Source organism: Marmota monax, unplaced genomic scaffold, assembly GCF_021218885.2.
Source record: "Marmota monax isolate L192 unplaced genomic scaffold, Marmota_monax_Labrador192_F-V1.1 WCK01_AAM20220418_F8-fsc00188, whole genome shotgun sequence".
NCBI lineage: Eukaryota > Metazoa > Chordata > Mammalia > Rodentia > Sciuridae > Marmota > Marmota monax.
In genome coordinates this window covers 2,270,771-2,297,059 of record NW_026692655.1, presented here as the reverse complement: position 1 = coordinate 2,297,059, position 26,289 = coordinate 2,270,771, and the positions used below count along the sequence as shown (strand labels likewise).

Sequence of the window (26,289 nt, the reverse complement as noted above, 5' to 3'; positions counted from 1 at the left end):
AAAGAATTTCCATGTTCATGGACATCCAGAATTAATACTAAAATGTCCTCTTTAAGAAGTGACCCACGGGAGGCTGGGGATATAGCTCAGTTAGTAGGGTGCTTGCCCCGTATACACAAGGCCCTGGGTTCTAATCCCCAGCACCACCAAAAAAAAAAAAAAAAAAAAGTCACGTACAGATTTGATGTTATTTGGATCAAACTACCAATGACATTCTTCACAGAACTAGAGAAAAAAGTCCTAAATTTTATATGGAAAAGACCCAGAATATACCAAGCAATCCTGAGCACAAAGAGCAATGCTGGAGTTATTATAATACCCAATTTCAAATTGATTCATTTTTCATCCTTTTGACCTCAGCCCAAAGTGTGATATTGAACTAAACTTGTTTGTCCCTTGATAAATAATTGTCAGTTATTATCTGAAATTGTATTCGCTTATTAATTCACTTGTATTTTCAGAATTCCCTAATGTAACAGCAGATCATCAAGGGTAGAGATCTTGCATTTCCTGTTCACTGATGTTTTCACAAAGCTCAAAATGTAGCTTGGCACACAGTGAATTCTCAAGAGTTATTTGTTGAATAAAATAAAATTAGTGATGCAAATAAGGAAATAAGACTGGGAGTTTGAAGATATTTCCTTATTTTCCTCTATTTCTATATCTGTATGTCACATTGATCATGTTTTCTGGAGAGCTCTGAATCTGCAAGGGAAAAGATAATTTGACAAACCTATTGATGCTCCATTTTGTCATGTTTCACAGGTGACAAGGATCACGGGTGATTTGTACTGTGCTACTTATCACTGCACAACTTGCATTTGTATTTCCATCCAAATCTACATGTTTACCATGACGCTCATCAGTATTTCCCAAAACTTGGCAAACTGCATTGCGGGAACTGCCTGCCCACTGCTTATTTATTCCAGAGTCATAGACTGTGTGCGCTCCATTCCCAGCTGCTTCCCATTCGCAAAAAGCTATCTCCCTCCTCCCTGCTCCCAGCGCAGGAAACCAGCACATCCTGTAGTCCAGCATTTTCTAGGAGCTCTGCAGCCAGCAGCCTGTGGGGGGCGGGCGGGGCTCTGTCATCTCCAGGGTTCTGTCTCCAGGGCTCTTGCACACAGCTCTGCAGCCTGAGCAGCCCCAGCTGGAGACCACAGCGCTCCTCTCTCCCAGCCTCCTTCACCTAGTCTGTGCGCTCTAGATTGCGTTCTCTTTCCTATCTGGCTCTGCTTTGGACTGAGCCTCATACTAGGGAACGCTGGGATCTTTGATTTTACTGACAGTGATGGGAAAACTTGAAAATGCCTCATTCAACAGTTCCGAGGGCTGCCTCTGCGGGCCTTGGCACAGCCACTTCTTTCTCCCTCTCGCAGTGGTGTATGTACTGGTTTTTGTGGTGGGGGTGGTGGGCAATCTTCTGGTGTGCCTGCTGATTCTTCGGGACCAGGCCATGAAGACACCCAAAAACTACTACCTGTTCAGCTTGGCCGTCTGTGACCTCCTGGTCCTGCTGCTGGGAATGCCCCTGCAAGTCTACGAGATGTGGAGCTACTCTCCCTTCCTGCTCTGGCACCTGGGCTGCTACTTCAAGACAGCTCTCTTTGAGACCGTGTGTTCCGCCTCGGTCCTCAGCATCACTGCGGTCAGCGTGGAGCGCTACCTGGGCATCCTCCACCCCTTCTACGCCCAACGGAAAAGCACCTGCCGGAGGGCTCGCAGCATCCTTGGCCTTATCTGGGGCTTCTCCCTCATCTTCTCCGTGCTCAGCACCATCATCTATGGCTTTAGGGTCCCCTACATCCCCAGTGAGACCTGGGTTCCTGGCTCTGCCACCTGTACAGTCATCGAGCCCATGTGGATCTACAATGTCTTCATCCAGGTCACCTCCTTCCTCTTCTACGTCCTCCCCATGACGCTCATCAGTGTCCTCTACTACCTGATGGGGCTCAGGGTGAGTAGCCAGGATAACTGGTCAGGGCAGCATTGCTTCATTTCACTGCCCCAAAGTTCAGAGACAAACTTACAATTGGAGAACGTCAGAATTGGAAGGGAGCATGGAGGAAAATAGGATGAGTTCAAATGGAAAATTAAAAAGTTAAAGGACTTGCCCAAAGCTAAGTAGCAAACCTACAACCACATACAGTTTCCAATAGCTAATAATTTGCCATCATTCTTCCCTCTATACTTGTTCTCATATCTTAAGTTATTGTTTTTTTTTTCTTTTTTAATAAGAATTGGCTGGGAAACTTACTATGGGTCCCAATAGGCACACCTTACCCACAGGGAAATCAGCTTCAGGAGGTTTGAGGTGGGGCCTCACTTTAGATAAGTGCATCAGGCCATCTGGGCTTGGTAGAAACACTGAGGGACTCTTCCACACCCTACTGTCTCTTTCCTATCTACTGCCTGTGTTGACATTGACCTCTTTATGAACTTGATCTGAGTATACCATGAAATATAGATACCTACTATATAATCTGAGACATAAAGTCAAATACTTCATTGTGGTTGCTTTGACCATGTGGTTGAAATAACAAAAAATCAAACACACACACACACACACACACACACACACACACATATATATATATATATATATATATTTTTTTTTTTTTTTCTCCTTAATAAGATCAACCTGCTCTCCTCTTAATCAGGTGGAATTAGAGAGGTGGGGAGATAAACAGACCACATGAGATACAGTAAAAAGAAAATGTGAATAAGAGACATCTGGAATTAAGGCAAATATTACTTAATTTACAAAATCTCCTGTCATTAGATGTTTCTTTCCTATTCTTGTGTCATGAAACTAATTCCTTCATTCTTTCTTTCCTTCACTTTTTAATTTCCATTTCTAGGACTATATTAAGCTGAGTTTCTTTGACAAGGGTAGGATTGAGTCCATATAATTTCTGGTATATTCTGTCCCCAAATGTATGGAGGTACAAGTCTTGACTGTGACAGTTTTATACCTGTGTAAGAAAGTAGCTTTTGTGACAGCTTTGAAGTGATTTATACTCCCAGGACCTCAGCTGACATAGAATATGCTTTTAGGGAAGCCACATAATTCTCCTTGAATGACTTTTCCATTCATAAAATAAAAAGGTCACATTAGGTCACATCTAAGGCCCCATCTAACGCTAGAGGTCTGTGATTCCTTTAGGGAGGGAGGGGGAGCCATGTGTGATATGAATGGAAAGAAAACAAAATAGTTACGTCCATCCTATGCTTTAAGATGGCTCTGACTCTATGTGACAATTAACATACTCCCATCTGAGTCCAACCTTGAGAAAGAGAATTTTCAAAATGGATCATTCCACAGGTGAATCTTTTTGAAGACATGTTGTCCCTAAGATGAACATCAAGGTCTATGTAAAGAAGAACAAATTTTCAGTGTCACCGACCTTTGAGCACTGGAGTATACCTAATCACACAGAGCACTGTGTTATGTTAGTTTCCTCTTGGAGGGTGGCTCTTCATTCTCCTGGTGATATGTTACCCCAGAGCAGCTCCCAGCCATGTCTTAGAATGCCTTGTGCATCTCAGAGGAAGAGACACCTACAAATGTTCAGACATCTTCGGTCATAAGAGAAATCCTCACCTAGAACTTATCAATATCATCTTCTCCAACACCAAACACTTATCTGGGGTCAATTTGGGGGAAATATTGAAATCTGAACAGACACATGTTTACCCAACTGTCACCTTTGTTTCATTGTCATAAAGTCACTGATGTTTTTTCTTAAGTTTGTGGAAGTGTTTATGTTTTAAAAATAGTTTCAAAAGAACAGGATGCTTGAATATGATGTATTACTATTCAAGTGGGAAAAAAAATTCCCAAATTTCTCTGCTAAGTTGGCACCAATAATTAAACAAACAGATTAAAGGGGACAATCTCTATGGAATTATGATTTAAATTATGTTGTAAGTAATTCATTCTGTTATATCCTCTCAGGCTTAAGATCACATTCAGAATTAAATAGAAAAATTTCTAAGCTAGAAAGCAAAAATGGGAAAATCAAGTAGTTAGCTACTTGATTCTACCATATCTAAACAAAAAGTCTGGGTAGTTTTGAAATTAAGTACCTCTTGGGATAATTACTATCATCAACAATTCACCATGAAATGCCTATACCTAATAAGCTGGTTTTCTTCTCTGTTCTGTTCCTTTGTCCTGGCATGTATATGCCTAAGTTCAGTGAAGACTACTGAGATCAGAGAAGCAAGAGACAGAGTAACAAAGTCAACCCAAGAAGTTCCAGGGCCCTAGAGTATTTTCTGTAGTTGGTCACAGTCATTTATGTTTCAATACAGAAGACTTAATAGGCTATTCTGGGGAAAAAAAATATAACTTTGCTATTAGGTTACCCTGTAAAAAACCATCATATAGACAGCCTGTACTAGGCAATTAGCCTAAAGCTCTTGGATCATGATAGAAACAACAAAAATAACAAGAAGAAAGACTTGGATTTTCCTACTGAAAATTTTTACTATTTGTTGTTGAGGCCTAAAGAAAGTAGCTTTGCCCATTATTTGCAGCCTAGAATTAAGGACAACAACTTGTGTTTGAGCCAATTAGGAACAAGACCAAACTTTCTTCTTAGGTCTTTTTAAGTTGACAAGTGGCACTTCCCTAATGAAGTTTTTCATATAACTTTTAACAAGAACTCATAAGTAGTACCCAAGAGATGAGAGACTGATGGTAATTCAGATGGGCACCTCTGAAAAGCCTTGTCAGTGTCCTGTCCCATTCTAGACAGATTGGTTTGAAAACCTTTGGAAAAGACTAAAAATCCACCAGTTTGAGACTGTATGTGAGTTTTCACACATTAATTGAAAAAACAACAATCACAGTATGGTTCCCAACAGACGTTCACAGATAATGTCATGGAAAACATGAGCACTGTGAATCATTGCAGTAGGCAGATGATCCTTAATGGGACCTTAAAAATCAAAGCAAACGTCTTGCTGAATCCATTACAAAAATGAATAGGCACCAAGCCAAGATAATACATTCCAATTCCAGAGCATTTCAATGCCCTGAAAGCCTAAGTGTTTGTGGATTTGTCATGATGCTTGTGGTCTTGAAATGTTTCGACATGTGTCTGTTCAGATTTCAATATTTTCCCCAAATTGACCCCAGATAAGTGTTTGGTGTTGGAGAAAACGATATTGATAAGTTCTAGGAGAGGATTTATCTTATGACTGAAGAGGAGTGAAAAGGACTCTGTTGTCCCTGTCATTGTCATATCCTGAATTGTAAACTCTGGGGCATTGAGGTGGTTTTGGAGAAGGCAAGATGAGTCTTCATACAGACCAAACATGAGTGCTGCTACAGTTGTTTTCTGCATCAATGAGGGAACAGATCCCATGGTACAAGTTTCAAAATCTACCCTCCCTCAACTGAAGCACAGAAATATGGGTGGTGTTTTTTTTTTTTTTTTTTTTTTTTTGTGTGTGTGTGTGTGTGTGTGTATGTACCAGGAATTGAACCCAAGGGCATCCAAATACTAAGCCACATCCCCAGCCCTTTTTATTTTATTTTTGTTTTGAGACAGGTTCTAAGTTGCTGAGGCTAAGGGTGACTTTGAACTTGGGATCCTTCTGCCTCAGCCTCCAAAGCCACTGTCATGGTGGGTTTTGATTCCATACAGCTGCTGCTGAAAAGGTATCTTTTAATGAGAAATGTGGTCGTTACATTGTTGAAAGCTATGCAGCAGCCACAAAAGTTAATGCCTCATGTCACCAACATTTGTAATGTGAGGCACTATATCTTATTTTGAAGATTGGTGGCCTTTTTTCATGAACTTCTGGCAACATCATGTTGTTTTTGATGTTTCTTTGAACCCTCGTGATTGCCTGGCCTTGGCTTTGTACCTGGAACACCAGCTGAACCGGTTGTTGTGGGGGGTGCCAGCTTTTTGGCATCTTTCCCATTTTCTTCTACGGTTGCTGGTCAGGGTCTGTCTTCTGGGGTAAATTTTGATAACTGAATTTCCATGGCATGGGTGCCAGGACCCATGCCCAGTGTCAACAACCCACAGGACAATGATGAGTGAAGCTGTGAGCTCAGGCCTGGTCCTCTTAGCTTTTTTTTTTTTTTTTAACTCAGGAACTGAGTGACAAGTGACAGAGAACAGGTTAGAAATCACCCACGTTTGCTTTCTTTATTTTTTTCTTCTTTTAATTATTATACATGTTTATTGTAAAAGCTTTAAACAACACATATATTCAAAGAAGAAGATAAAATTATCAAAAATTTTACCCCATGCATATAAGAATATTAATTTTTAGAGCATATCCTTCTAAACTTCTTTATATACATTTTTGGACTGGTAGCATAAGTCAACAATTTTATATAGAGAGCATCATGCTGAACATTACTATTTAAAATTTTTTTTTAAACTTTGTTTTATTTTTTATATTAACTCAATTATTTATTTTAATTAGGTATATATGACAGCAGAATGCATTGTGATTCATTGTACCAGGTTTGGTTTCTGGGTGTAATGCAACTTATGACATCCTATTCTCAGGAAGGATGGATGAGAAGTTACCCAGGTACCAGAGGACAACAGAAAAGGAGCCACTTGCTCAGAAATTCTTTCTAGAAACAAGTGTAATATCTGTGTTCTAGAAGCTTGAGAATTCAGCTCTGCTGTGCTGGGATTTTGTACCTGTTGCCTAAGACATCCCTGCTGTCCACTAAGAGTTAAAAAGAGTCTTAGTTATCCTCTAAGTCATACTCAGTCACAGTTAGTCAAGAAAGTTCTCCGGGTCCTCTAGTCCATGTTATAGGTGCTCAGAGCCCCTAGTGATTTTTCTTTATTACAATTAGTAATTCTATATTGGTAGTTTCCTTAATTTATTTCTCCTAATCTGAACCATAAGCTCAGTGAATGGATGAGGCTAAAGGACTTCTCTTTTCCTGGGCTTCAAGTTCTGTACTTTTCAAACATTGGAAATGGTTTTTTGATCTACAATTAAAAAAACAAAAAACTTCAAACACCAAGCCATTTAATATCAATAAGTTCTACATAAAACAAAGTGCTGAGACTTTGACTCCCGAGATCTACCACATTGAAACAAAACTGAAAGCTGAAACAATCTAGGCAGCTGGTCCTCCTTGCAAGCGGTCATTCTGCCCCAAATCAAAGCTTGACTTGTCCTATGAACTATAGAAGTTGGGTGCATGCCTCTGAGAACTGTTGGAAGATCCAATTTGCTTCATTCCATCCCTGCCCCCAGAGGCAGGCTGATCTAATTGTGGGAGAGGTTTCCCATCTCAATGACTCAGAACTTCTTTTAAATACAGTCACTTCCCTTCCTTCTCAGGCACTTTTCAAGCTGGGAAGAAAGCACACTCAGAGATGTGCACCCCTTCTCTTACATTCCACAGAAGTTCATTACTTGGCTTGACTCCCCAGTTAGGAATGTGGGACCCTTTTCCTCAGGCATTATTAGTTAAAACCACTAAATCTGGGAACACTTTTGCCAGTTTTCATCAGTAAGGAATGGTTGAGATTTAGAACCTGGATACTGTAGACCTGGGTCTAAAATTCAACTCCATCAACTACCAGTTATCTATTGGAGCAAATCTTCAGCCATTTTAGGTCTCTGTTCCTTGTTTGTAAAACAGGAATGAAAATCATCTTTAAATAACATTATTATGATATTATGTTATTATGAATTTTGCAGATGATGAACACAAAGTTTCTGATATTTTAAAGGTGCTCAGTAATTGAGTTTTTGTTTTGGCTGTTACTATTGCTACTTATAAGAGCTATCATTGGTACTTCTAAGCACAGACAATATTTTTTGTTGTTCAGATTCATTGTCTGAAAAAATAAATTTTTTTATCATTAGTTGTTCAAAACATTACATAGCTCTTGACATATCATATTTCATAATTTGATTCAAGTGGGTTATGAACTCCCATTTTTCCCCCGTATACGGATTGCAGAATCACATCGGTTACACATCCACGTTTTTACATACTGCCATACTAGTGTCTGTTGTATTCTGCTGCCTTTCCTATCCTCTACTATCCTCCCTCCCCTCCCCTCCCCTCCCATCTTCTCTCTCTACCCCATCCACTGTACTTCATTTCTCTCCCTTGTTTTTTTTCCCACTTATTCGAGTAGCAGGAAAAAAATGCAGAGTTTATGATCAATCAGTTCTGAATCCCAACTCAGTCTTGACACATAACAGTTCCTTGACTCTGCCATTGACTCAACCCCTCTGAGACTCTGTTTCCTGGTTAATATAATGAGAATAACATCTACTCTGTACAATTACTGCAAAATAGAGGTAATGCAAACAGAGATACCTGGGGCAGAGTAAGCCCTCATTATGTGGTTGCTACTGATACTATTAGTTCTTCTATTCCCATTAAGTAGCACATACACATATATCCTCAGAACCATCTGATTCCACAGGATGCCCCTCACAAAAATCTCAATCATCCCAGGCAGTTTTATGTTCCTAATAATGATAGGATGTAAGAGTTTAGCAAATTCACAAGAATAATTTCACCTATGATATTTAAAGAGATTCAAGCAATCCTAAAAATATTTAAAGTTATTAACGCTCTTGGCAAATCTAAAAGTGTGACTTTGGGTCCCACGACAGCAAGCCCAGAACTGATGACTTCACAAGCCCAGGGAGGAAGAAGGCTCAGCGATGCCTCCTCATCCCAGGGCTTGATCCTCCACAGGGCCCTCTCCTGGGGCAGCATGTTATGGATACAGAAATCAGACGATGCCAGGGCAAGTCCCTTCCCACGTAGGAGGGGGTGTGGTAAAGCTGACCTCGTCCTTGTGTTTCAAAGTTTAGCCACTTTAGTGTTAGCACTGAAAGGATGCAGGTGTGGACTGCAGCACAATCCAACCGCGCCAGACAGGGTTGTGCTCATACACACACAGACATGCTCATACCTACACACACAAGTAAATTTTTGATAAATAGATTGCATTAAGATTGTAGAGATAGTTACACAAAATCTATTATATCTTGGTGTTCTGAAATGAAATCCCTATAAACTCTGCAAACAAACATCTGGTAGGATGATGTCAATCACTATAAAAAAAATGAACAGGATAAAAGACTAAACTGAATGATAATCGGGCCCATGAACTCCCCTGCCACTTGGATGCTCTATAGCTGGGGGTGGGGAAGGAAGGAAAGCTCCTGAACTTTCCTTATAGTGACCATAGTTTTTACTCCTCTTTGTGCTATCCAAGTTTTGAAATAAAACTTTGTGAGAGGGTAGAAGCAATTAATGATTGAATACCTGCTTTGTTCTACATCTGACAGTAAATGAAATTACTCAATAATAAAAAGAGCATGTAACATTGGTTAGGCAAATTATATTCTATTATGTAAACCACTCAAATACTCTGAAAAAATTTATAACATATATAAAACTTTAATTTTCATTTTTCCTCCAGTTAGTGACTCATGTTGCTGTCCTCTAAGGAAGATGCAAAATAACAACAGGCGTTTTTTTTCAGTGCAAAGCACACTTGCACAGGGAGCCTGTTCATAAAAGAGCCATGTGAACTGTTTGCTTGATATTTAGGAAATTTATCCCTTGGGGTAGAGGTATTTCCACTGAGAACTGTTAAACCCAGCCAAGAAGTGATTAATAGACTTCATTATTTTGTCATTATTAATTATGAAATAACTATCTCATAATAGCTAGAATTTTTAAGAGCAAGAAATAATTAAGAGACTTAATGGACCACGCACTGCTGAAGGATGTAGTCTGATGTGCTGCTTTAACCCTGAACTTATTTTTCTTAGTGCATCTAACTGCTGGTTTGCATCAGGACAGCACTGCTTTTCCATGAGTGATATCAGGAGAAAGAATTTCTAAAAGGAACTCACTAATACACACCAAAGTCACACTTATGTAAATAAATAATTATATTTAAGAGAAATTCAGTTTTCATTATGTATTTTGAGTGGGCTTGGAACAACAACCAGAATCACAATAATAGCCATTAGATGTCATTTGCTGAGTGTCAAATTCCAGGCACTGAGATACACTATTAAATAACACTGGAAGAGTGTGTATTAAAAACATCCTACCACACCTTCAGTTTCCTCTTTTATTTCTAAATCACTGCACAGCGATTCCTTTGTTTCAAGTTCTAGGGGACTCCGAAGGGCCCCGTCTCATAGCATCTTCAATCCCTTACTTTACAAAAACATAGGCACATGCATAGAACCCTCTCACCATCATGAGATAGATGGCCAAGCTTGTTAGCCATCCAGGTGGACACTTAGGCCCATGGTGTCATGAGAACTACCCGTCTTCCAGTAGTTTATATATTTGTTAGGGAGACAGAATATCAATTTATTGAACCTTAGAGGCAATTTTGAGACACTGTTCCAGGTCTCATCTCATTTTAAATACCTCCTCTAAAATATTCCCTTGAAATGCCATCTAGCCTCTTACAGCCATGTTCCATTAGTGCACAGGATCACACTGACTACTTATTTGCCTTGAATTTGAATCAATCTAGTTATAAGTCAGACTAATCCTAATTTAGTCATGAGATAATATAGGATAATTGGAAAATTTCTTCCACTGGATGGCCTTATTCACTCAGTTAGGACTGTTGTTTTGCCATGAGGGAATCCTCTTCTCAGGCTTGCAAAAGACAAAGGAGCCAGAGATCTGAAAAGTCAGTATGTAGATCTGGCCCCTGGCAAAAATTAATCCAGTAAAGCACACAACATGGAGGACCTGCCTTGTTTCTCTTTCTTCACTCTTCTTTCTATTGTACTGCTTTTAACTCTCATCTCCACACAGCAGCACACTGGTGGCTCCATATTCTCTTCTCTGACAAATAAAAGGTAGCTGATGGAATTTCAGACCTTACATTCAGAGAAGAAAGGCTGTCTCCTGCTGTCCCAATAGAAATAGAAATCAAATTTCCATTTCCAGAATATAAGCAAATATGTGAAAGGTTGCTGGACCCAGTTATCAAGTCACTGTAACTGTGGACTAAGACAGTATGTGTGCCTCAGTAACTTAAGGACAATTCCTGGAGCCAGAGTTGGGTTCATTCTCATCCAAACTAATGACTGGGTATGGGGAAGGAGTAAACTACTACAAGAAAATTAGGATGCTACTGATAAAATAAATTCTAGGGAATCAACAGGTAAGTATATACTATATTAATTTCAATACATTTGACTATATTTTATCATGGATCCTTAAAATTCCCATTTTCTGGCTGAATATCCCCACAAATAAAAATAAACATAAATTAGAAAGAAAAAAATCACAACTAGATCAATAATAAAGATCTTTAGTTCTATGGGAGTCAGGAGGAAGGAGAGAGCACAATGAGATAATGTAGACACCAAAGTCTTCCAGGAGTAGGTGGAACTTGAACTGGGCAGGAAAGTTTGATGTTCAGGCAGTGTTGATATCTGAAATATTCAGAGGTCTAGTCCAATTAGGATGAATACATTTTAACACCTAAACTCAGAAAAACATGCATTTATTTTAAAACAAGAAAACAGCAAATTATCTTGTCAGTATGGTTCCAGGCAATTCACTGATGAGGATTTGGGGAAGGCATCTAGTCAAACTCTTCTTCCCTTGGCTGGGATGAAATGGAAGATGTGGGTTTGGACAGTGGGGAGGGATGGTACCCCATTTCCCCTTGAAGGATCCTAATGCTCATGAGCATATCAAAGGCTCTAGAAGACCCACCATGGGACTTATAACCTACATGAGGCAGGAAGAGTACCTACTTTTGTTTTCTACTGCCTGGCTCCCACCTGCAGAGGGACTTCACTCTAATAGACATCTAAAAGTGAATAAATGAATGAGTGAATGGAAAGGCCTAGATAAATTCTGAAGTTAAAAAAAAATGCTAACATTTTTTAGGAAACACTTATTAATATACCACAGAACTAGTGCTCTATCAAATTGTAAATAAAAACTGGTTGTATTGCCATGAGGGAACCCACTATACAGTCTGGCAAAATACAAAGTAGCATGTATCCAGTCAAGTTCAGTGACCTGGATCAAATTCTGCTTCCAATTTACTGTTAAACTTATAACATGTTCTTACATTCCTCTAAATCTGATTTAGTTCATTTTCAAAATTAGCATTAGAATTATACTTTTCATATCTTAAAAAAAAATGCTTCCTGTTCTTACCATCTCTCTCCATTTCCCTTTCAGCTGAAGAAAAATAAATTCCTTGAGGCAGATAAAGTGACTGGAGTTATCCATAGACCCGCCAGAAAAAGATACAAGATGCTCTGTAAGTCCTCACTTTATATTTTCTTTTCTTTTGCTTGCAAGAGCAAAGGACTTGCATTTGTTTCTGACCAGTGCTGCTTGGGTCAGGCTCTAAATTTCCCTGAAACGTCCGTCCTAGTCTTCCCTGACCCACACCCCGACCTGTGGTAGGGGGAATTGAACCCAGGGGCATTTTGCCACTGAGCTACATCCCCAGCTCTTTCCTTTTAAAATTTATTCCAAGACATTGCCTCTCTTGGTTGCTGAGTCTGTCCTTGAACTTGCATCCTCCTGCCTGAGCTTCTTGAGTCAGGGGGGATTATGGGCATGTGCCGCTGTGCAGTCTAGCATCTCAGTCTAGTGTCTAATTCAAGTTTCTGGTACTTGTCTTGTAGTTTCCTTTTTAGTTTGGAATCCTTAGAACCATATGCTACATGTATTCACTGGAGGACCCTCCCTGACCTGTGTGGGAGGTCACATTCACTCTCAGACTCCCAGCACCATTTCCCCTCTACAAACTCAACAGGAGGCTTTTAACCTGTTTGTGTTATGACTTTCTTTAAAAATATGATAAAGCAGTGGACTCTGCAACCAAAACACATTTAAATGCTCAGGCACAAATTATTTTATAGTTCATTTCTGGGGATCATGACCCCCTGATGCTCACACATGGACACACATGCTGACGCATGGACTCCCGATTAGGAACATCTGGCCAGGAATACCTCTAACTAGTCTTTCCATGAAGACAATCTGTAACTTTGTATCAAAAAGTATACTTTTGTATAGATAAAATGTTTAAAAGAAATCCCCCAGGTACTAATCCATACTCTCCAAAAATAATATTATCAAAATATATATTTATTTCATCAATCTAGTCCAGTACTAGTTCATGAGATTTTCTGACAAGGGAGAGATTTCTCATGTACTTTCCAAATTAAAAGTGAATATTCGAAGATGGCGGCGAGGGGAGTGCATTACCCCCGTGTGCTGCTTCACTGTGTGGGAGTATGACAAGTCAGGACGGCTAAAAGATATCTTGTTAGGAATTTCCAGCAATAGTGGGGTGCGCCGGAACCTGGAGGAAGGATTTCCATCGCATGAGGATCGGCTACGGGGACTCAAACGCGAGAGGTTTGTCGCACGGAGGGTAACACTGCTTATTCAGCAAATCGCCCCGCGGCTAGAGTCTGCAAGGCGCGCTGGGATAGAGACGCAGGGTTACAGCGCTGCAGTTTCTGCCAGACGCGCAAGCACCGCACTCAGGGCTGAATTCTGGGTTCGAGACGGGGAAGGAAGCGGTCCATCTCGGTTCTCCACACCGGTCAGACCACAGAGGAGGCCAGCAGCCACCATGTTGGTAAACTGACGTCACCACACCTGTTTTTGACTGACCGCAGCTCATTCAGCCATAGAACAGGTAATTTCAGGCTGCAATTCGCCTGCGGCTTGCAGACAGATTGCTAGGGTTCAGCGCCTGGGGGCTTCTTAAAATCTGATCTTATCGGAGTGAACACGGAGCGCGGGGCGGCCGAGTCCCGGCTCCCGGAACCGTCCCGGAACCGCCCTGGCTCCGGGCTGCGGAGCCTGCGGAGGCTGCTTCTTGGACCCTGCTAATATCAGAGCAAACACGAAACACCAAGAAGCCGAATTCCAGCTCCCGGAACTGAGCCCGCGGGGACTGCTTCTTGGAGCTTACACTTATAGGAGCTTACACCGAGCACAGAGCGGCCGAGTTCCGGCTCCCGGAACCGTCCCGGAACCGCCCTGGCTCAGGGCTGCGGAGCCCGCGGAGGCTGCTTCTTGGACCCTGCTACTATCAGAGCATACACCAAACACTAAGCGGCCGAATTCCGGCTCCCGGAACTGAGCCCGCGGGGGCTGCTTCTTGGAGCCTACACTTATAGGAGCTTACACCGAGCACGGAGCGGCCGAGTTCCGGCTCCCGGAACTTCCCTGGACCGGGGCTAGGAGCCCGCGGAAACTGCGTCTCGGTCCGGGTCCTGCTGAGGGCAGGTCAGGACTCACCCATTGCTTGGGTTGCCTGGCAAGGGGAACGAAATGCTGCCATTCGCATAGGATACCAACATGGCAGAGATCTGATGTCAGCAGAAAGCGGTGGAGGAGAGATCTTCATCAATACCAGCGGTGACATAAGCAGTTGGTCTCCTGGTAAGGGGGGTGAGGCTCAGTCACCCGAGTCTCCTCAATTTGTCCTCGAGCCAGAGGGAAGGAGCCGGGCCGCCGCCAGCGCCCGGAGCAGGCCCAGCAGCTCGCCAGCGTGGTGACCGCGTGACCCCAATTGGAGAGGGGGCGGAGCGGAGCCGCCACCCACACCCGCCAGGTGGGCAGACCCACGACCCAGTAGTACATGGGCGTGGTAGGAGGGGCAGGGCAGAGCCGCCCTTCGCGCTTGCAAGGTAAACAGACCTGTGACAGCCTGGCGGGTCAGGCCCAGTGGCCTGCCAGTGTGGTACACACGTCACCCCAACTCGAGTAGGGGCAGAGCAGATCCTTATCCCACGCCCGGATCAGGCCCTGCCGGTGTGGTGGTCACGTGACCCCAATTGGAGTGGGGGTGGAGCGGAACCGCCACCCGTGCCCGCAGGGTGAGCAGACCAGTGATCAACCTGCAGATCAGGCCCAGGGGTCCGCAGGCGTGGTAGGAGGGGCAGGGCAGATCCGCCGCCCGCGCCTTCAAGGTAGGCAGACCTACAACAGACGGGCGGATCAGGCCCAGGAGCCTGCCGGCGGGGTACAAACACCACCCTAATTGGAGTAGTGACAGAGCAGAGTCGCCTCCCTTGCCAGGAACAGACCCAGCATCCTGCAGGCGGGGTAGTCACGACACCCCAATTGGAGTAGGGGCAAAGCAGAGCCTCCACTCGTGCCCGAAAGGTGGGCAGATCTGCGACCGACCAGCAGGACAGGCCCAGTGGCCTGCTGGTACGACAGACACGTCACCCCAATTGGAGTAGGGGCAGAACAGAGCCGCCACCAGCTCCCAGAACAGGCCCAGTGACCTGCCGGCGTGGTAGCCACGACACCCCAATTGGAATAAGGAGAGAGCAGAGCCGCCGCCCGCACCTGCAGGAAAGATACGCAAGCAGTATGAAAAGACAAGGAAAGAAAGGACCACAAGCAATGCAGGTCAACGCAACTTTAGAAGAGGTAACAGCTGCAGCAGATGGAATGTCAGATAAAGAATTCAGGATATACATGCTTCAGATGATCTAGAGTATCAAGGAAGACATTAAACAGCAAAATCAGACAATGAAAGATCACTTCGACAACGAATTATGCAAACAAATCCAGGAAGCAAAGGATCAACTATACAGGGAGATAGAGGTTATAAAAAACAAGCAATCAGAAATCCTAGAAATGCAGGAAGCAATAAACCAACTTAAAAACTCAATGGAGAATACTACCAACAGAGTAGAACACTTAGAAGATAGAACATCAGACAATGAAGACAAAGTATTTCAACTGGAAAAGAACATAGACAGCTCAGCAAGACTGTTAAGAAACCATGAGCAGAACATCCAAGAAATATGGGATAACATTAAGAGACCAAACTTAAGAGTCATTGGGATACAAGAAGGTACAGAGCTCCAAACCAAAGGAATGAGCAGTCTATTCCATGAAATAATACAAGAAAACTTCCCAGACTTGAAGAATGAGACAGAATCCCAAATCCTAGAAGCCTACAGGACGCCGAATGTGCAAAATCATAAGAGATCCACACCTAGACACATTATAATGAAGATGCCCAACATACAGAATAAGGAGAGAATTTTAAAAGCTACAAGAGAAAGGAAGCAGATTACATTTAGGGGCAAGCCAATCAGGATAACAGCTGATCTTTCAACACAGACTCTGAAAGCTAGAAGATCCTGGAATAATATATTTCAAACACTGAAAGATAATGGGTTCCAACCAAGAATTGTGTATCCAGCGAAATTAAGCTTCAGGATGGAGAATGAAATTAAAACCTTCCACGATAAACAAAAGTTTAAAGAATTCGCAGCTAGAAAACCATCTCTTCAAAACATCCTAGCCAAAGTATTACAGGAAGAGGAAATGGAAAATAACAATGAAAACCAACAGTGGGAGGTAGGACAGTAAAGGGGGGGGGGAAACAATCAAAGAGGAAAACAAACAATGTTTAGTAACAGAAATAAACAAATATGGCTGGAAGAACAACCCATATCTCAATAATAACCCTAAATGTTAATGGCTTAAACTCACCAATTAAGAGACACAGGCTAGTAGAATGGATCACAAAACAAGACCCAACAATATGCTGCCTACAGGAGACGCATTTGATAGGAAAAGACATACATAGGCTGAAGGTGAAAGGTTGGGAAAAATCATATCACTCATATGGACTTCGGAAACAAGCAGGCGTGTCCATACTCATATCAAATAAAATAGATTTCAAGCCAAAGTTAATCAAAAGAGATAAAGAGGGACACTACATACTGCTTAAGGGAACCATACACCAACAAGACATAACAATCATAAATATTTATGCCCCAAACAATGGTGCAGCTATGTTCGTCAAACAAACTCTTCTCAAGTTCAAGAGTCTAATAGACCACCACACCATAATCATGGGAGACTTCAACACACCTCTCTCGCCACTGGACAGATCTTCCAAACAAAAGTTGAATAAGGAAACTATAGAACTCAATAACACTATTAATAACCTAGACCTAATTGACATATATAGAGTATACCACCCAACATCAAGCAGTTACACTTTTTTCTCAGCAGCACATGGATCCTTCTCAAAAATAGATCATATATTATGTCACAGGGCAACTCTTAGACAATATAAAGGAGTAGAGATATTACCATGCATCTTATCTGATCATAATGGAATGAAACTGAAAATCAACGATAAAAGAAGGAAGGAAAAAGCATACATCAATTGGAGAATGAACAATAGGTTACTGAATGATCAATGGGTTATAGAAGACATCAAGGAGGAAATTAAAAAATTCTTAGAGATAAATGAAAACACAGACACAACATATCGGAATCTATGGGACACATTGAAAGCAGTTCTAAGAGGAAAATTCATTGCTTGGAGTTCATTCCTTAAAAAAAGAAAAAACCAACAAATAAATGATCTCATACTTCATCTCAAAATCCTTGAAAAAGAAGAGCAAAACAACAGCAAAAGAAGTAGAAGGCAAGAAATAATTAAAATCAGAGCTGAAATTAATGAAATCGAAAAAAAGAAACAATTGAAAAAATTGACAAAACTAAAAGTTGGTTCTTTGAAAAAATAAACAAAATCGACATACCCTTAGCGATGCTAGTGAAGAGAAGAAGAGAGAGAACTCAAATTACTAGCATACGGGATGAAAAAGGCAATATCACAACAGACACTTCAGAAATACAGAAGATAATCAAAAACTATTTTGAATCCTTATACTCCAATAAATTAGAAGATAGTGAAGGCATAGATAAATTTCTTAAGTCATATGATCTGCCCAGATTGAGTCAGGAGGATATAGAAAACCTAAACAGACCAATATCAATTGAGGAGATAGAAGAAACCATCAAAAGACTACCAACTAAGAAAAGCCCAGGTCCCGATGGGTATACAGCAGAATTTTACAAAACCTTTAAAGAAGAACTAATACCAATACTTTTCAAGCTACTTCAGGAAATAGAAAAGGAGGGAGAACTTCCAAATTCATTCTATGAGGCCAACATCACCCTGATACCTAAACCAGACAAAGACACTTCAAAGAAAGAAAACTACAGACCAATATCTCTAATGAACCTAGATGCAAAAATCCTCAATAAAATTCTGGCGAATCGGATACAAAAACATATAAAAAAAAAATTGTACACCATGATCAAGTAGGATTCATCCCTGGGATGCAAGGCTGGTTCAATATACGGAAATCAATAAATGTTATTCACCACATCAATAGACTTAAAAATAAGAACCATATGATCATCTCGATAGATGCGGAAAAAGCATTTGACAAAGTACAGCATCCCTTTATGTTCAAAACTCTAGAAAAACTAGGGATAACAGGAACATACCTCAATATTGTAAAAGCAATCTATGCTAAGCCTCAGGCTAGCATTATTCTGAATGGAGAAAAACTGAAGGCATTCCCTCTAAAATCTGGAACAAGACAGGGATGCCCTCTCTCTCCACTTCTCTTCAACATAGTTCTCGAAACACTGGCCAGAGCAATTAGACAGACGAAAGAAATTAAAGGCATAAAAATAGGAAAAGAAGAAATTAAATTATCACTATTTGCAGATGATATGATTCTATATCTAGCAGACCCAAAAGGCTCTACAAAGAAACTATTAGAGCTAATAAATGAATTCAGCAAAGTGGCAGGATTTAAAATCAACACGCATAAATCAAAGGCATTCCTGTATATCAGCGACAAATCCTCTGAAATGGAAATGAGGACAACCACTCCATTCAAAATATCTTCAAAAAAAATAAAATACTTGGGAATCAACCTAACAAAAGAGGTGAAAGACTTATACAATGAAAACTACAGAACCCTAAAGAGAGAAATAGAAGAAGATCTTAGAAGATGGAAAAATATACCCTGTTCATGGATAGGCAGAACTAACATCATCAAAATGGCGATATTACCAAAAGTTCTCTATAGGTTTAATGCAATGCCAATCAAAATCCCAATGGCATTTCTTGTAGAAATAGAGAAAGCAATCATGAAATTCATATGGAAAAATAAAAGACCCAGAATAGCAAAAACAATGCTAAGCAAGAAGTGTGAATCAGGCGGTGTAGCGATACCAGACTTCAAACTATACTACAGAGCAATAGTAACAAAAACAGCATGGTACTGGTACCAAAACAGGCGTGTGGACCAATGGTACAGAATAGAGGACACAGAAACCAATCCACAAAACTACAACTATCTTATATTTGATAAAGGGGCTAAAAGCATGCAATGGAGGAAGGATAGCATCTTCAACAAATGGTGCTGGGAAAACTGGAAATCCATATGCAACAAAATGAAACTGAATCCCTTTCTCTCGCCATGCACAAAAGTGAATTCAAAATGGATCAAGGAACTTGATATCAAATCAGAGACGCGCCGTCTGATAGAAGAAAAAGTTGGCTACGATCTACAGTCGGTGGGGTCGGGCTCCAAATTCCTCAATAGGACACCCATAGCACAAAAGTTAATAACTAGAATCAACAAATGGGACTTACTCAAACTAAAAGTTTTTTCTCAGCAAAAGAAACAATAAGAGAGGTAAATAGGGAGCCTACATCCTGGGAACAAATCTTTACTCCTCACACTTCAGATAGAGCCCTAATATCCAGAGTATACAAAGAACTCAAAAAATTAGACAATAAGAGAACAAACAACCCAATCAACAAATGGGCCAAGGACCTGAACAGACACTTCACAGAGGAGGACATACAGTCAATCAACAAGTACATGAAAAAATGCTCAACATCTCTAGCTGTCAGAGAAATGCAAATCAAAACCACCCTAAGATACCATCTCACTCCAGTAAGATTGGCAGCCATTAGGAAGTCAAACAACAACAAGTGCTGGAGAGGATGTGGGGAAAAGGGTACACTTGTACATTGCTGGTGGGACTGCAGATTGGTGCAGCCAATTTGGAAAGCAGTATGGAGATTTCTTGGAAAGCTGGGAATGGAGCCACCATTTGACCCAGCTATTCCCCTTCTTGGTCTATTCCCTAAAGACCTAAAAAGAGCATGCTACAGGGACACTGCTACATCGATGTTCATAGCAGCACAGTTCACAATAGCAAGACTGTGGAACCAACCTAGATGCCCTTCAATAGACGAATGGATAAAAAAAATGTGGCATTTATACACAATGGAGTATTACTCTGCATTAAAAAATGACAAAATCATAGAATTTACAGGGAAATGGATGGCATTAGAGCAGATTATGCTAAGTGAAGCTAGCCAATCCCTAAAAAACAAATGCCAAATGTCTTCTTTGATATAAGGAAAGTAACTAAGAACAGAGTAGGGACGAAGAACAGGAGAAGAAGATTAACATTTAACAGGGATGAGAGGTGGGAGGGAAAGGGAGAGAGAAGGTAAATTGCACGGTAATGGAAGGAGACCCTCAGGGTTATACAGTGGAGGGGGTAGAGAGAGAGGAGGGGAGGGGAGGGGAGAGGTGGGGAGGGGGGAGGGTGGATGATGGGAAAGGCAGCGGAGCACAACAGACACTAGTATGGCAATTTGTAAATCAATGGATGTGTAACTGATGTGAATCTGCAATCTGTGTATGGGGTGAAGGTGGGAGTTCATAACCCACTAGAATCAAAGTGTGGAATATGATATGTCAAGAAATTTGTAATGTTTTGAACAACCCACAATAAAAAATTAAAAAAAAAAAAAAAAAAAAAAGTGAATATTCAAAAGAAATGAATCCTCAAGGTAAATATGCATACAGAACACATGTGGTAATGTGCCATTTGACTAAAAAAATCCCCGCAAAGTCATTGATGTTGGTCTTTTGATGCTCATAATTATTTTATTGGGGATGTTTTAGCTCCTATTGGTACATGACTTTTGCTGGCAACAAATCTAACCTTCATTTTTTTTTCTCTCCTCTTTGATCATAATCTACTCACAAAAAGACTTGTATCACAATAAAAGTCACAGTAACAAAATATAACATAATGTCTTTTCTCTAAGAGAGCTTCAATTTCTGCTGGAATTAAAAGTTTAGGTAAGAGAAGTTACAGTCAGAATCGAGCAGACTGAGAACTCCTTGGGGGGTAAACTCAGGAGTTTCCATATCCCTGAAACCACAGCACAGGCAGATGACTTACTCGGAGTGGGTTTCATTCCAGCAGGAAATACATGTGCTATCCACTCTGACAACTTCAAAAGTGCTCACAAGTACAGAGCACTGTAATATCAGTGCCATGTGCCATCACTCAGCTCCAGAAATTACCAACTCCTCACTAGTGTTGTTTTATCTGTACTCTTTCCCCCGCCCATTAGATTATTTAGGGATAAATCTGAAGTAGCATGTCACAGCAAAGGAACATCTTCCAATCACCATAAGATTAAAAATACATATCTATCTTTATGGAGTTTAAATGCTCAGAAGAAAAACTACAGCAGTGCTAATCAATGTTTTGAGCACCAAAAATTAGAAATTGGAAGGAATTCTGTGCTCTAGCAATAAAATGTTTAAAAAATAAAATATTAAAAAATGTTTAATATAATAGACACATCCCTCTCAATCAAAAGATACATATAAAGTGATATTATGCTTGGAGTTATTTTTTCTTTCTCTTTCCCCACTCACTGAATTTTATATGATCAAATTTAGAGAAACTTTTATTTCTAGAGTAACAAGATGAATGCACATAAACATTTAATAGTTTGTTATTAACAGTTTTAGAGAACTCCAACTGCTTGATCCCAACCATTTATTTATATGTTTACATGACTCTAGCGAACTTGATTTTCCACAATAGATTACTTTCAAAAGTTTAAAATAATTCAGATCTATGCTAAATATTCTAAAGAAAACGTTTTGTGAAATCTTGTATGTAGAAAACTGTTCTTACATTCTACACACTGAGCTCTTACATTTGAATTTTCCATGAAGGGCTCCATGGGATCTAGCTTGCTTGTAAGGATTGTGGGTTAACCCAGGTGGAGAGAAAAGCTGCTAGAAGGAATGGATGACTTAGTGAGCAGCCTGTACCTATCCTTGTCTGCACTGACTTTTCCTCTAGCATTTATCCTCTGTTTCAGTTGTCTTGTTCTTAGCATTTGCCATCTGTTGGGCCCCAATCCACATTCATCGCCTCTTCTTCAGCTTCGTGGAGGAGTGGACCAAGTCCCTGGCTGCTGTGTTCAACCTCCTCCATGTGGTGTCAGGTAAACTTTAGCTGTTTTGCCTGTGTGATAAGAGCCTGGACAACTGCAGCTTTTCCTACAGCTTGCTCGCCTGCTAGAGTAGAGCAAACTATCATGGGGATCTTTCCTCCTGGAGTGAAGACAACTTGGTTTCAATTTTAGGCACAGATTGACTAGACATGTTGCTGGTCCAAAGAAACAGCCGTCTGATTTCAAGGCTGCCTCATGAAATACCTGAAGTGTGAGGATTGCAGCAGGAAAACAGTCCGGGGTGCTTTCTTTGGTTTCCCCTCCAAGGGCCATGGGATCGGATTTGTTCTTATTTAGTGAACACCATGTCCCTGTCATCTCCTATGGCCTCATGAAAGCAGCCAAAAGGTGTTCATGGGCATCAAGATCTGCTTGTAGGTGACTGTAACTCTCCTTGTCCAGGATACTACCATCAGAAGATGGAAGAAATATTGGTGGAAAGTCACCAAGTCAGAGCACCTGGCTTGGTACCCCAATTCCACTTCAATGCTCTGAGTGAGCTGAGCCTCTGGCTGCCTTCATGCCAGAGTTTCCTTGGCTGTAAAATGAAAATAGCGTCTGCTCTAGACACCAGGCTCTGATGATAGGCAGTCAGTCAGTGAGTGTTACAGAGGTTTTAGCCTATAAATGCCACTTGTATTTCTATAATCACAAGTTGTTAAGTAGATATTATCGTAAACCATTTTATAGTAAAAATAAATCCAGATCTGCTAATCTAGGACAGAAGAGGCTGGTCACCTGCGGAATTTTTAGGAAGCAGGATTATTAGCTGCAGAGGTCCAGAGGAAGTTAATGCCTAAAAAAATCTCTGGATCCCAAATCTGGAAATTCTTTTAGATTTATAGTTAGTGGGATGATTACATGTAGTGGGAGGGGTCATACTCTTTGTCCCATATTCCTATGTCAGACAGAGGTTTTACAAGTTTATTTTTTCCCCCTGCAAATCTAGCCTTTATAAACAAGAGGGAAATTCAAACCACCATGCCCTCTGCCAAAATTTTTGCTGATATCTTGTTGATACCCTTTGTAAAAAATCTTTCTGACAAGAAGAGAAACTCATATGTTACAAACATGGTGGGGGCTTCTGTGTAATTATGGTAAGGGTCTTCTAAGTGGGGGTCCCTGGTCTGCTTTACTACTAGAAGAAGTGACTGCCCAAGGCACTCAGCTGGTAAATATTAGACCCAGGACTCACCCCCAAATAACTGAACTTTAAGCTCAGGTTTCTGTCTATTAAAGACAGAGAATTGCAACCAACGACCTTCTTTCTCATCACCCACTCATCTCAAGGTCAGGATGAAGCCCAGCCACACCCACCAAATGGATGAATCCTTGTCATTGTGTTTACCCCATTATGTAAACTGCTATAGCAGGACTTAATAGCTCATGGTTTGCTCTTAACAGAAATTGTGCCATAAATTATTGAATTTAGCCATGGATTTCATCTGAATGATACTATCTGAAGTTGTTAAGACAATTCACTTGTGCCTTGAAGTTCCTGGCACTTAGTAAGGGTTCAGTTAGTATTTATTTCATGAATGAACAAACAGTCAATAGTAACATCTCCTTTTGTATTCCTCCCTGCCCACCTGTACACATGGCATGTGGCACTCTGACTGCTGTGGATCATGTTAGCAAAGGTAACAAGGAGTGTGCTGACCACTGTACCTCTGAGTTGCTTTATAATCTCAGCCCCCCATGGATGGTATCATGACACAGCTGCTCACAATAGTGAGGGAAAATGAGCTAGGCTGAAATTTTTCTTCATTTTATAACTAGGAGAAAATTGAAGTGCCGGTGCTTCTCTAAATTTTTATTCCCCATTTCACAGTTTGGAAGAAACTGAAATGCCAGTGTGTTTCAGTTTCAGTTTCTTGCTTTGACAGATATGACAGATACGAGGTCCTAAGATTCCCATTCTTACACTCATTAAACCTAGGAGACATAACACAGGACATGGTAATAAGGAAGAGTATAAGAAACAGGAAAATGGTTATGTGAAAAGTGCAAATGGACAAAATAAATGATAAACACAATGATTTAATAAGGTGGAAGAGCCATCAAGGAAAGGTAGGGAGGGAGAAGACATTGAGAGAACCATTCTTTAAAGAGCTTTTCAGTGTGGGCTGGAGTTGTGGCTCAGTGGTAGAGCACTGGTCTAGCATGTGTGAGGCACTAGGTTGATTCTCAGCACCACATATAAATAAATAATATAAAGGTCCATCAACAACTACAATTTTTTTTTAAAAAAAAGAGCTTTTCAGGAATCTCAGCAGGAACTAATCCTTGGTAGATTTACCCTTCCTCCATCACTTGCAGCTTCAAATTATATATTTAAGTAAAATTACAATGAGAAAAAATTTTTTCTCTAATTCTTAAACATCTTTTATTAATGTTATAGGAACATTTTCTTTATGTAGGGATCAAAGGAAGTTACTATCTAAGAGAGATCCTACGCCAGCCTAAACTTTTTGAGGATTGCAATTTTTATGTTTGAGTCCTAAGTGCACAGGTGGTAGATCAGTTCAGAGCCTTTTGCATTCTCAAAGAAAGTCTTGTATATATCATCACTTCCAAAAGAGCCAACACCAGAGACTCCAGGTCTTTGTTAAATATTCATGCTTTCAGCCTAATGGGCCTCTCACTCAGTTTCTCCACACGTCTCTCCCTTATTCCAGGTGTCTTCTTCTACCTGAGCTCAGCTGTCAAGCCTGTCATCTATAGCCTGCTGTCTTGCCGCTTTCAGGAATCATTTCAGAAAGTGATCTCTCCTTCCTGCAAAAGATGGTACTCCCAGCATCACTCACGGAAGCCAGCAGGCCAGCAGAACATCTTGCTGACAGATCGCCACCTTTTGAAGCTGACTGAAGACACAGGTCCCCAGCTGCCTTGACAGTCATCCATCTGCAACTCTCAGCTCTGAACCGTCCCCATGAAAGGGACTCTCAGAGATGCCACCTCTACAAGGCACCTTTTATCTTTGAGGTGCATTCCTCCATGTCTCCGCAGTGCAGGGAGGGTCAGGCTATAATCTCTGCCTCCTCATGTGATGACAGGAAGATAAAATGGTGCTGAGAACTCATGAATCTGTACCTAGTACTTTGTTAATGTTTGTGAAACTCAGTCCTGGATCTGGGTCTAAACTGAAGAGCTTTCAGATATGTAGTCATCTTTGCATCATCCTAAGTGCCTCATGTCTCTTCTGGTTTCATGATGACATGACTGGCAAAGCATGGCTGGCCTTAGTGTGGACAATTTCCACTGTGAGGATTGGTTTGTCCCAAGTCACCTTCACCGAGTCAGGATGTTGCTTATAGCCAATGGCTGCTAGGGGCCCTGGAAGGAAGACACATAAGTGTTATTCCACTCTTCATGAGGTGAGAAGACCATATGCATGATCTATTTGACTCACATACCGCTATAATAATTTGACTCCTTAGAGTCATGAAACCTTTCAGATTAAGAGTTCCCTGGATGACATGGGAATGCCCTTAGAGCAGTTAGCCCTGGACCCCAGTCTCCAACTCATTATCAGTCCACTCATCACTGACAATGGGATCAGACACAAGTTCAATTTAGAAAAGAATGGGATAGGAAGAGAGAAAAGGTGTGGAGGTAGGTTGAAAATGATCTAAACTCCACCAAAGAAAATCTTAGTCGTGTTTATAATTTGGTCCAAACTTGGATTTCTAACATCTTGTTTCATATACAGACAGAGGTATGGTCTATTATCTTGGGACACAGACAAATTAAAAGTCATCTACTGGTCCCAAAATCATGACTTTAACACACTCAGTCCTTCATCACCTAAATAATGCTCTGCACTCATATAATAGAGGCAAAAATTGGCTTCCTGGACTCATCTTCCATTATTCTACCACAAGTAATGTATATTCCATTCAAAGTAGATTATTTTCTACTCTTATGAGGATGTGGCCTATAGATTTCCCAACCTGCTCATCTTTGCACATAGAATACTGTTAAGATTTAGATGTAGTATCCCCAGAAAGCTCCTGTGTGAGACAATGCAAGAAAGTTTGGAGGAGAAATGATTGGGTCATAGCCTTTAGCCTAACCAGTGAATTAATCCCTGATGGGA

At 40.9% G+C, this 26,289-nt stretch overlaps 1 protein-coding gene and 1 pseudogene across 1 annotated transcript; one reads left to right on the top strand and one right to left on the bottom strand.

Annotated features, from left to right (window-relative positions):
* The first annotated feature begins 1,291 nt into the window (after nucleotides 1-1,291).
* Nucleotides 1,292-25,113, top strand: LOC124093874 (neuromedin-U receptor 2-like). Its single transcript, XM_046446414.1, is given in 4 exon segments — nucleotides 1,292-1,957; nucleotides 12,212-12,293; nucleotides 22,056-22,181; nucleotides 24,869-25,113. Coding segments are annotated over 4 exon segments (1,119 nt in total).
* On the bottom strand, nucleotides 4,650-5,826 carry LOC124093870 (mitochondrial nicotinamide adenine dinucleotide transporter SLC25A51-like; annotated as a pseudogene).
* Nucleotides 25,114-26,289: the final 1,176 nt, after the last annotated feature.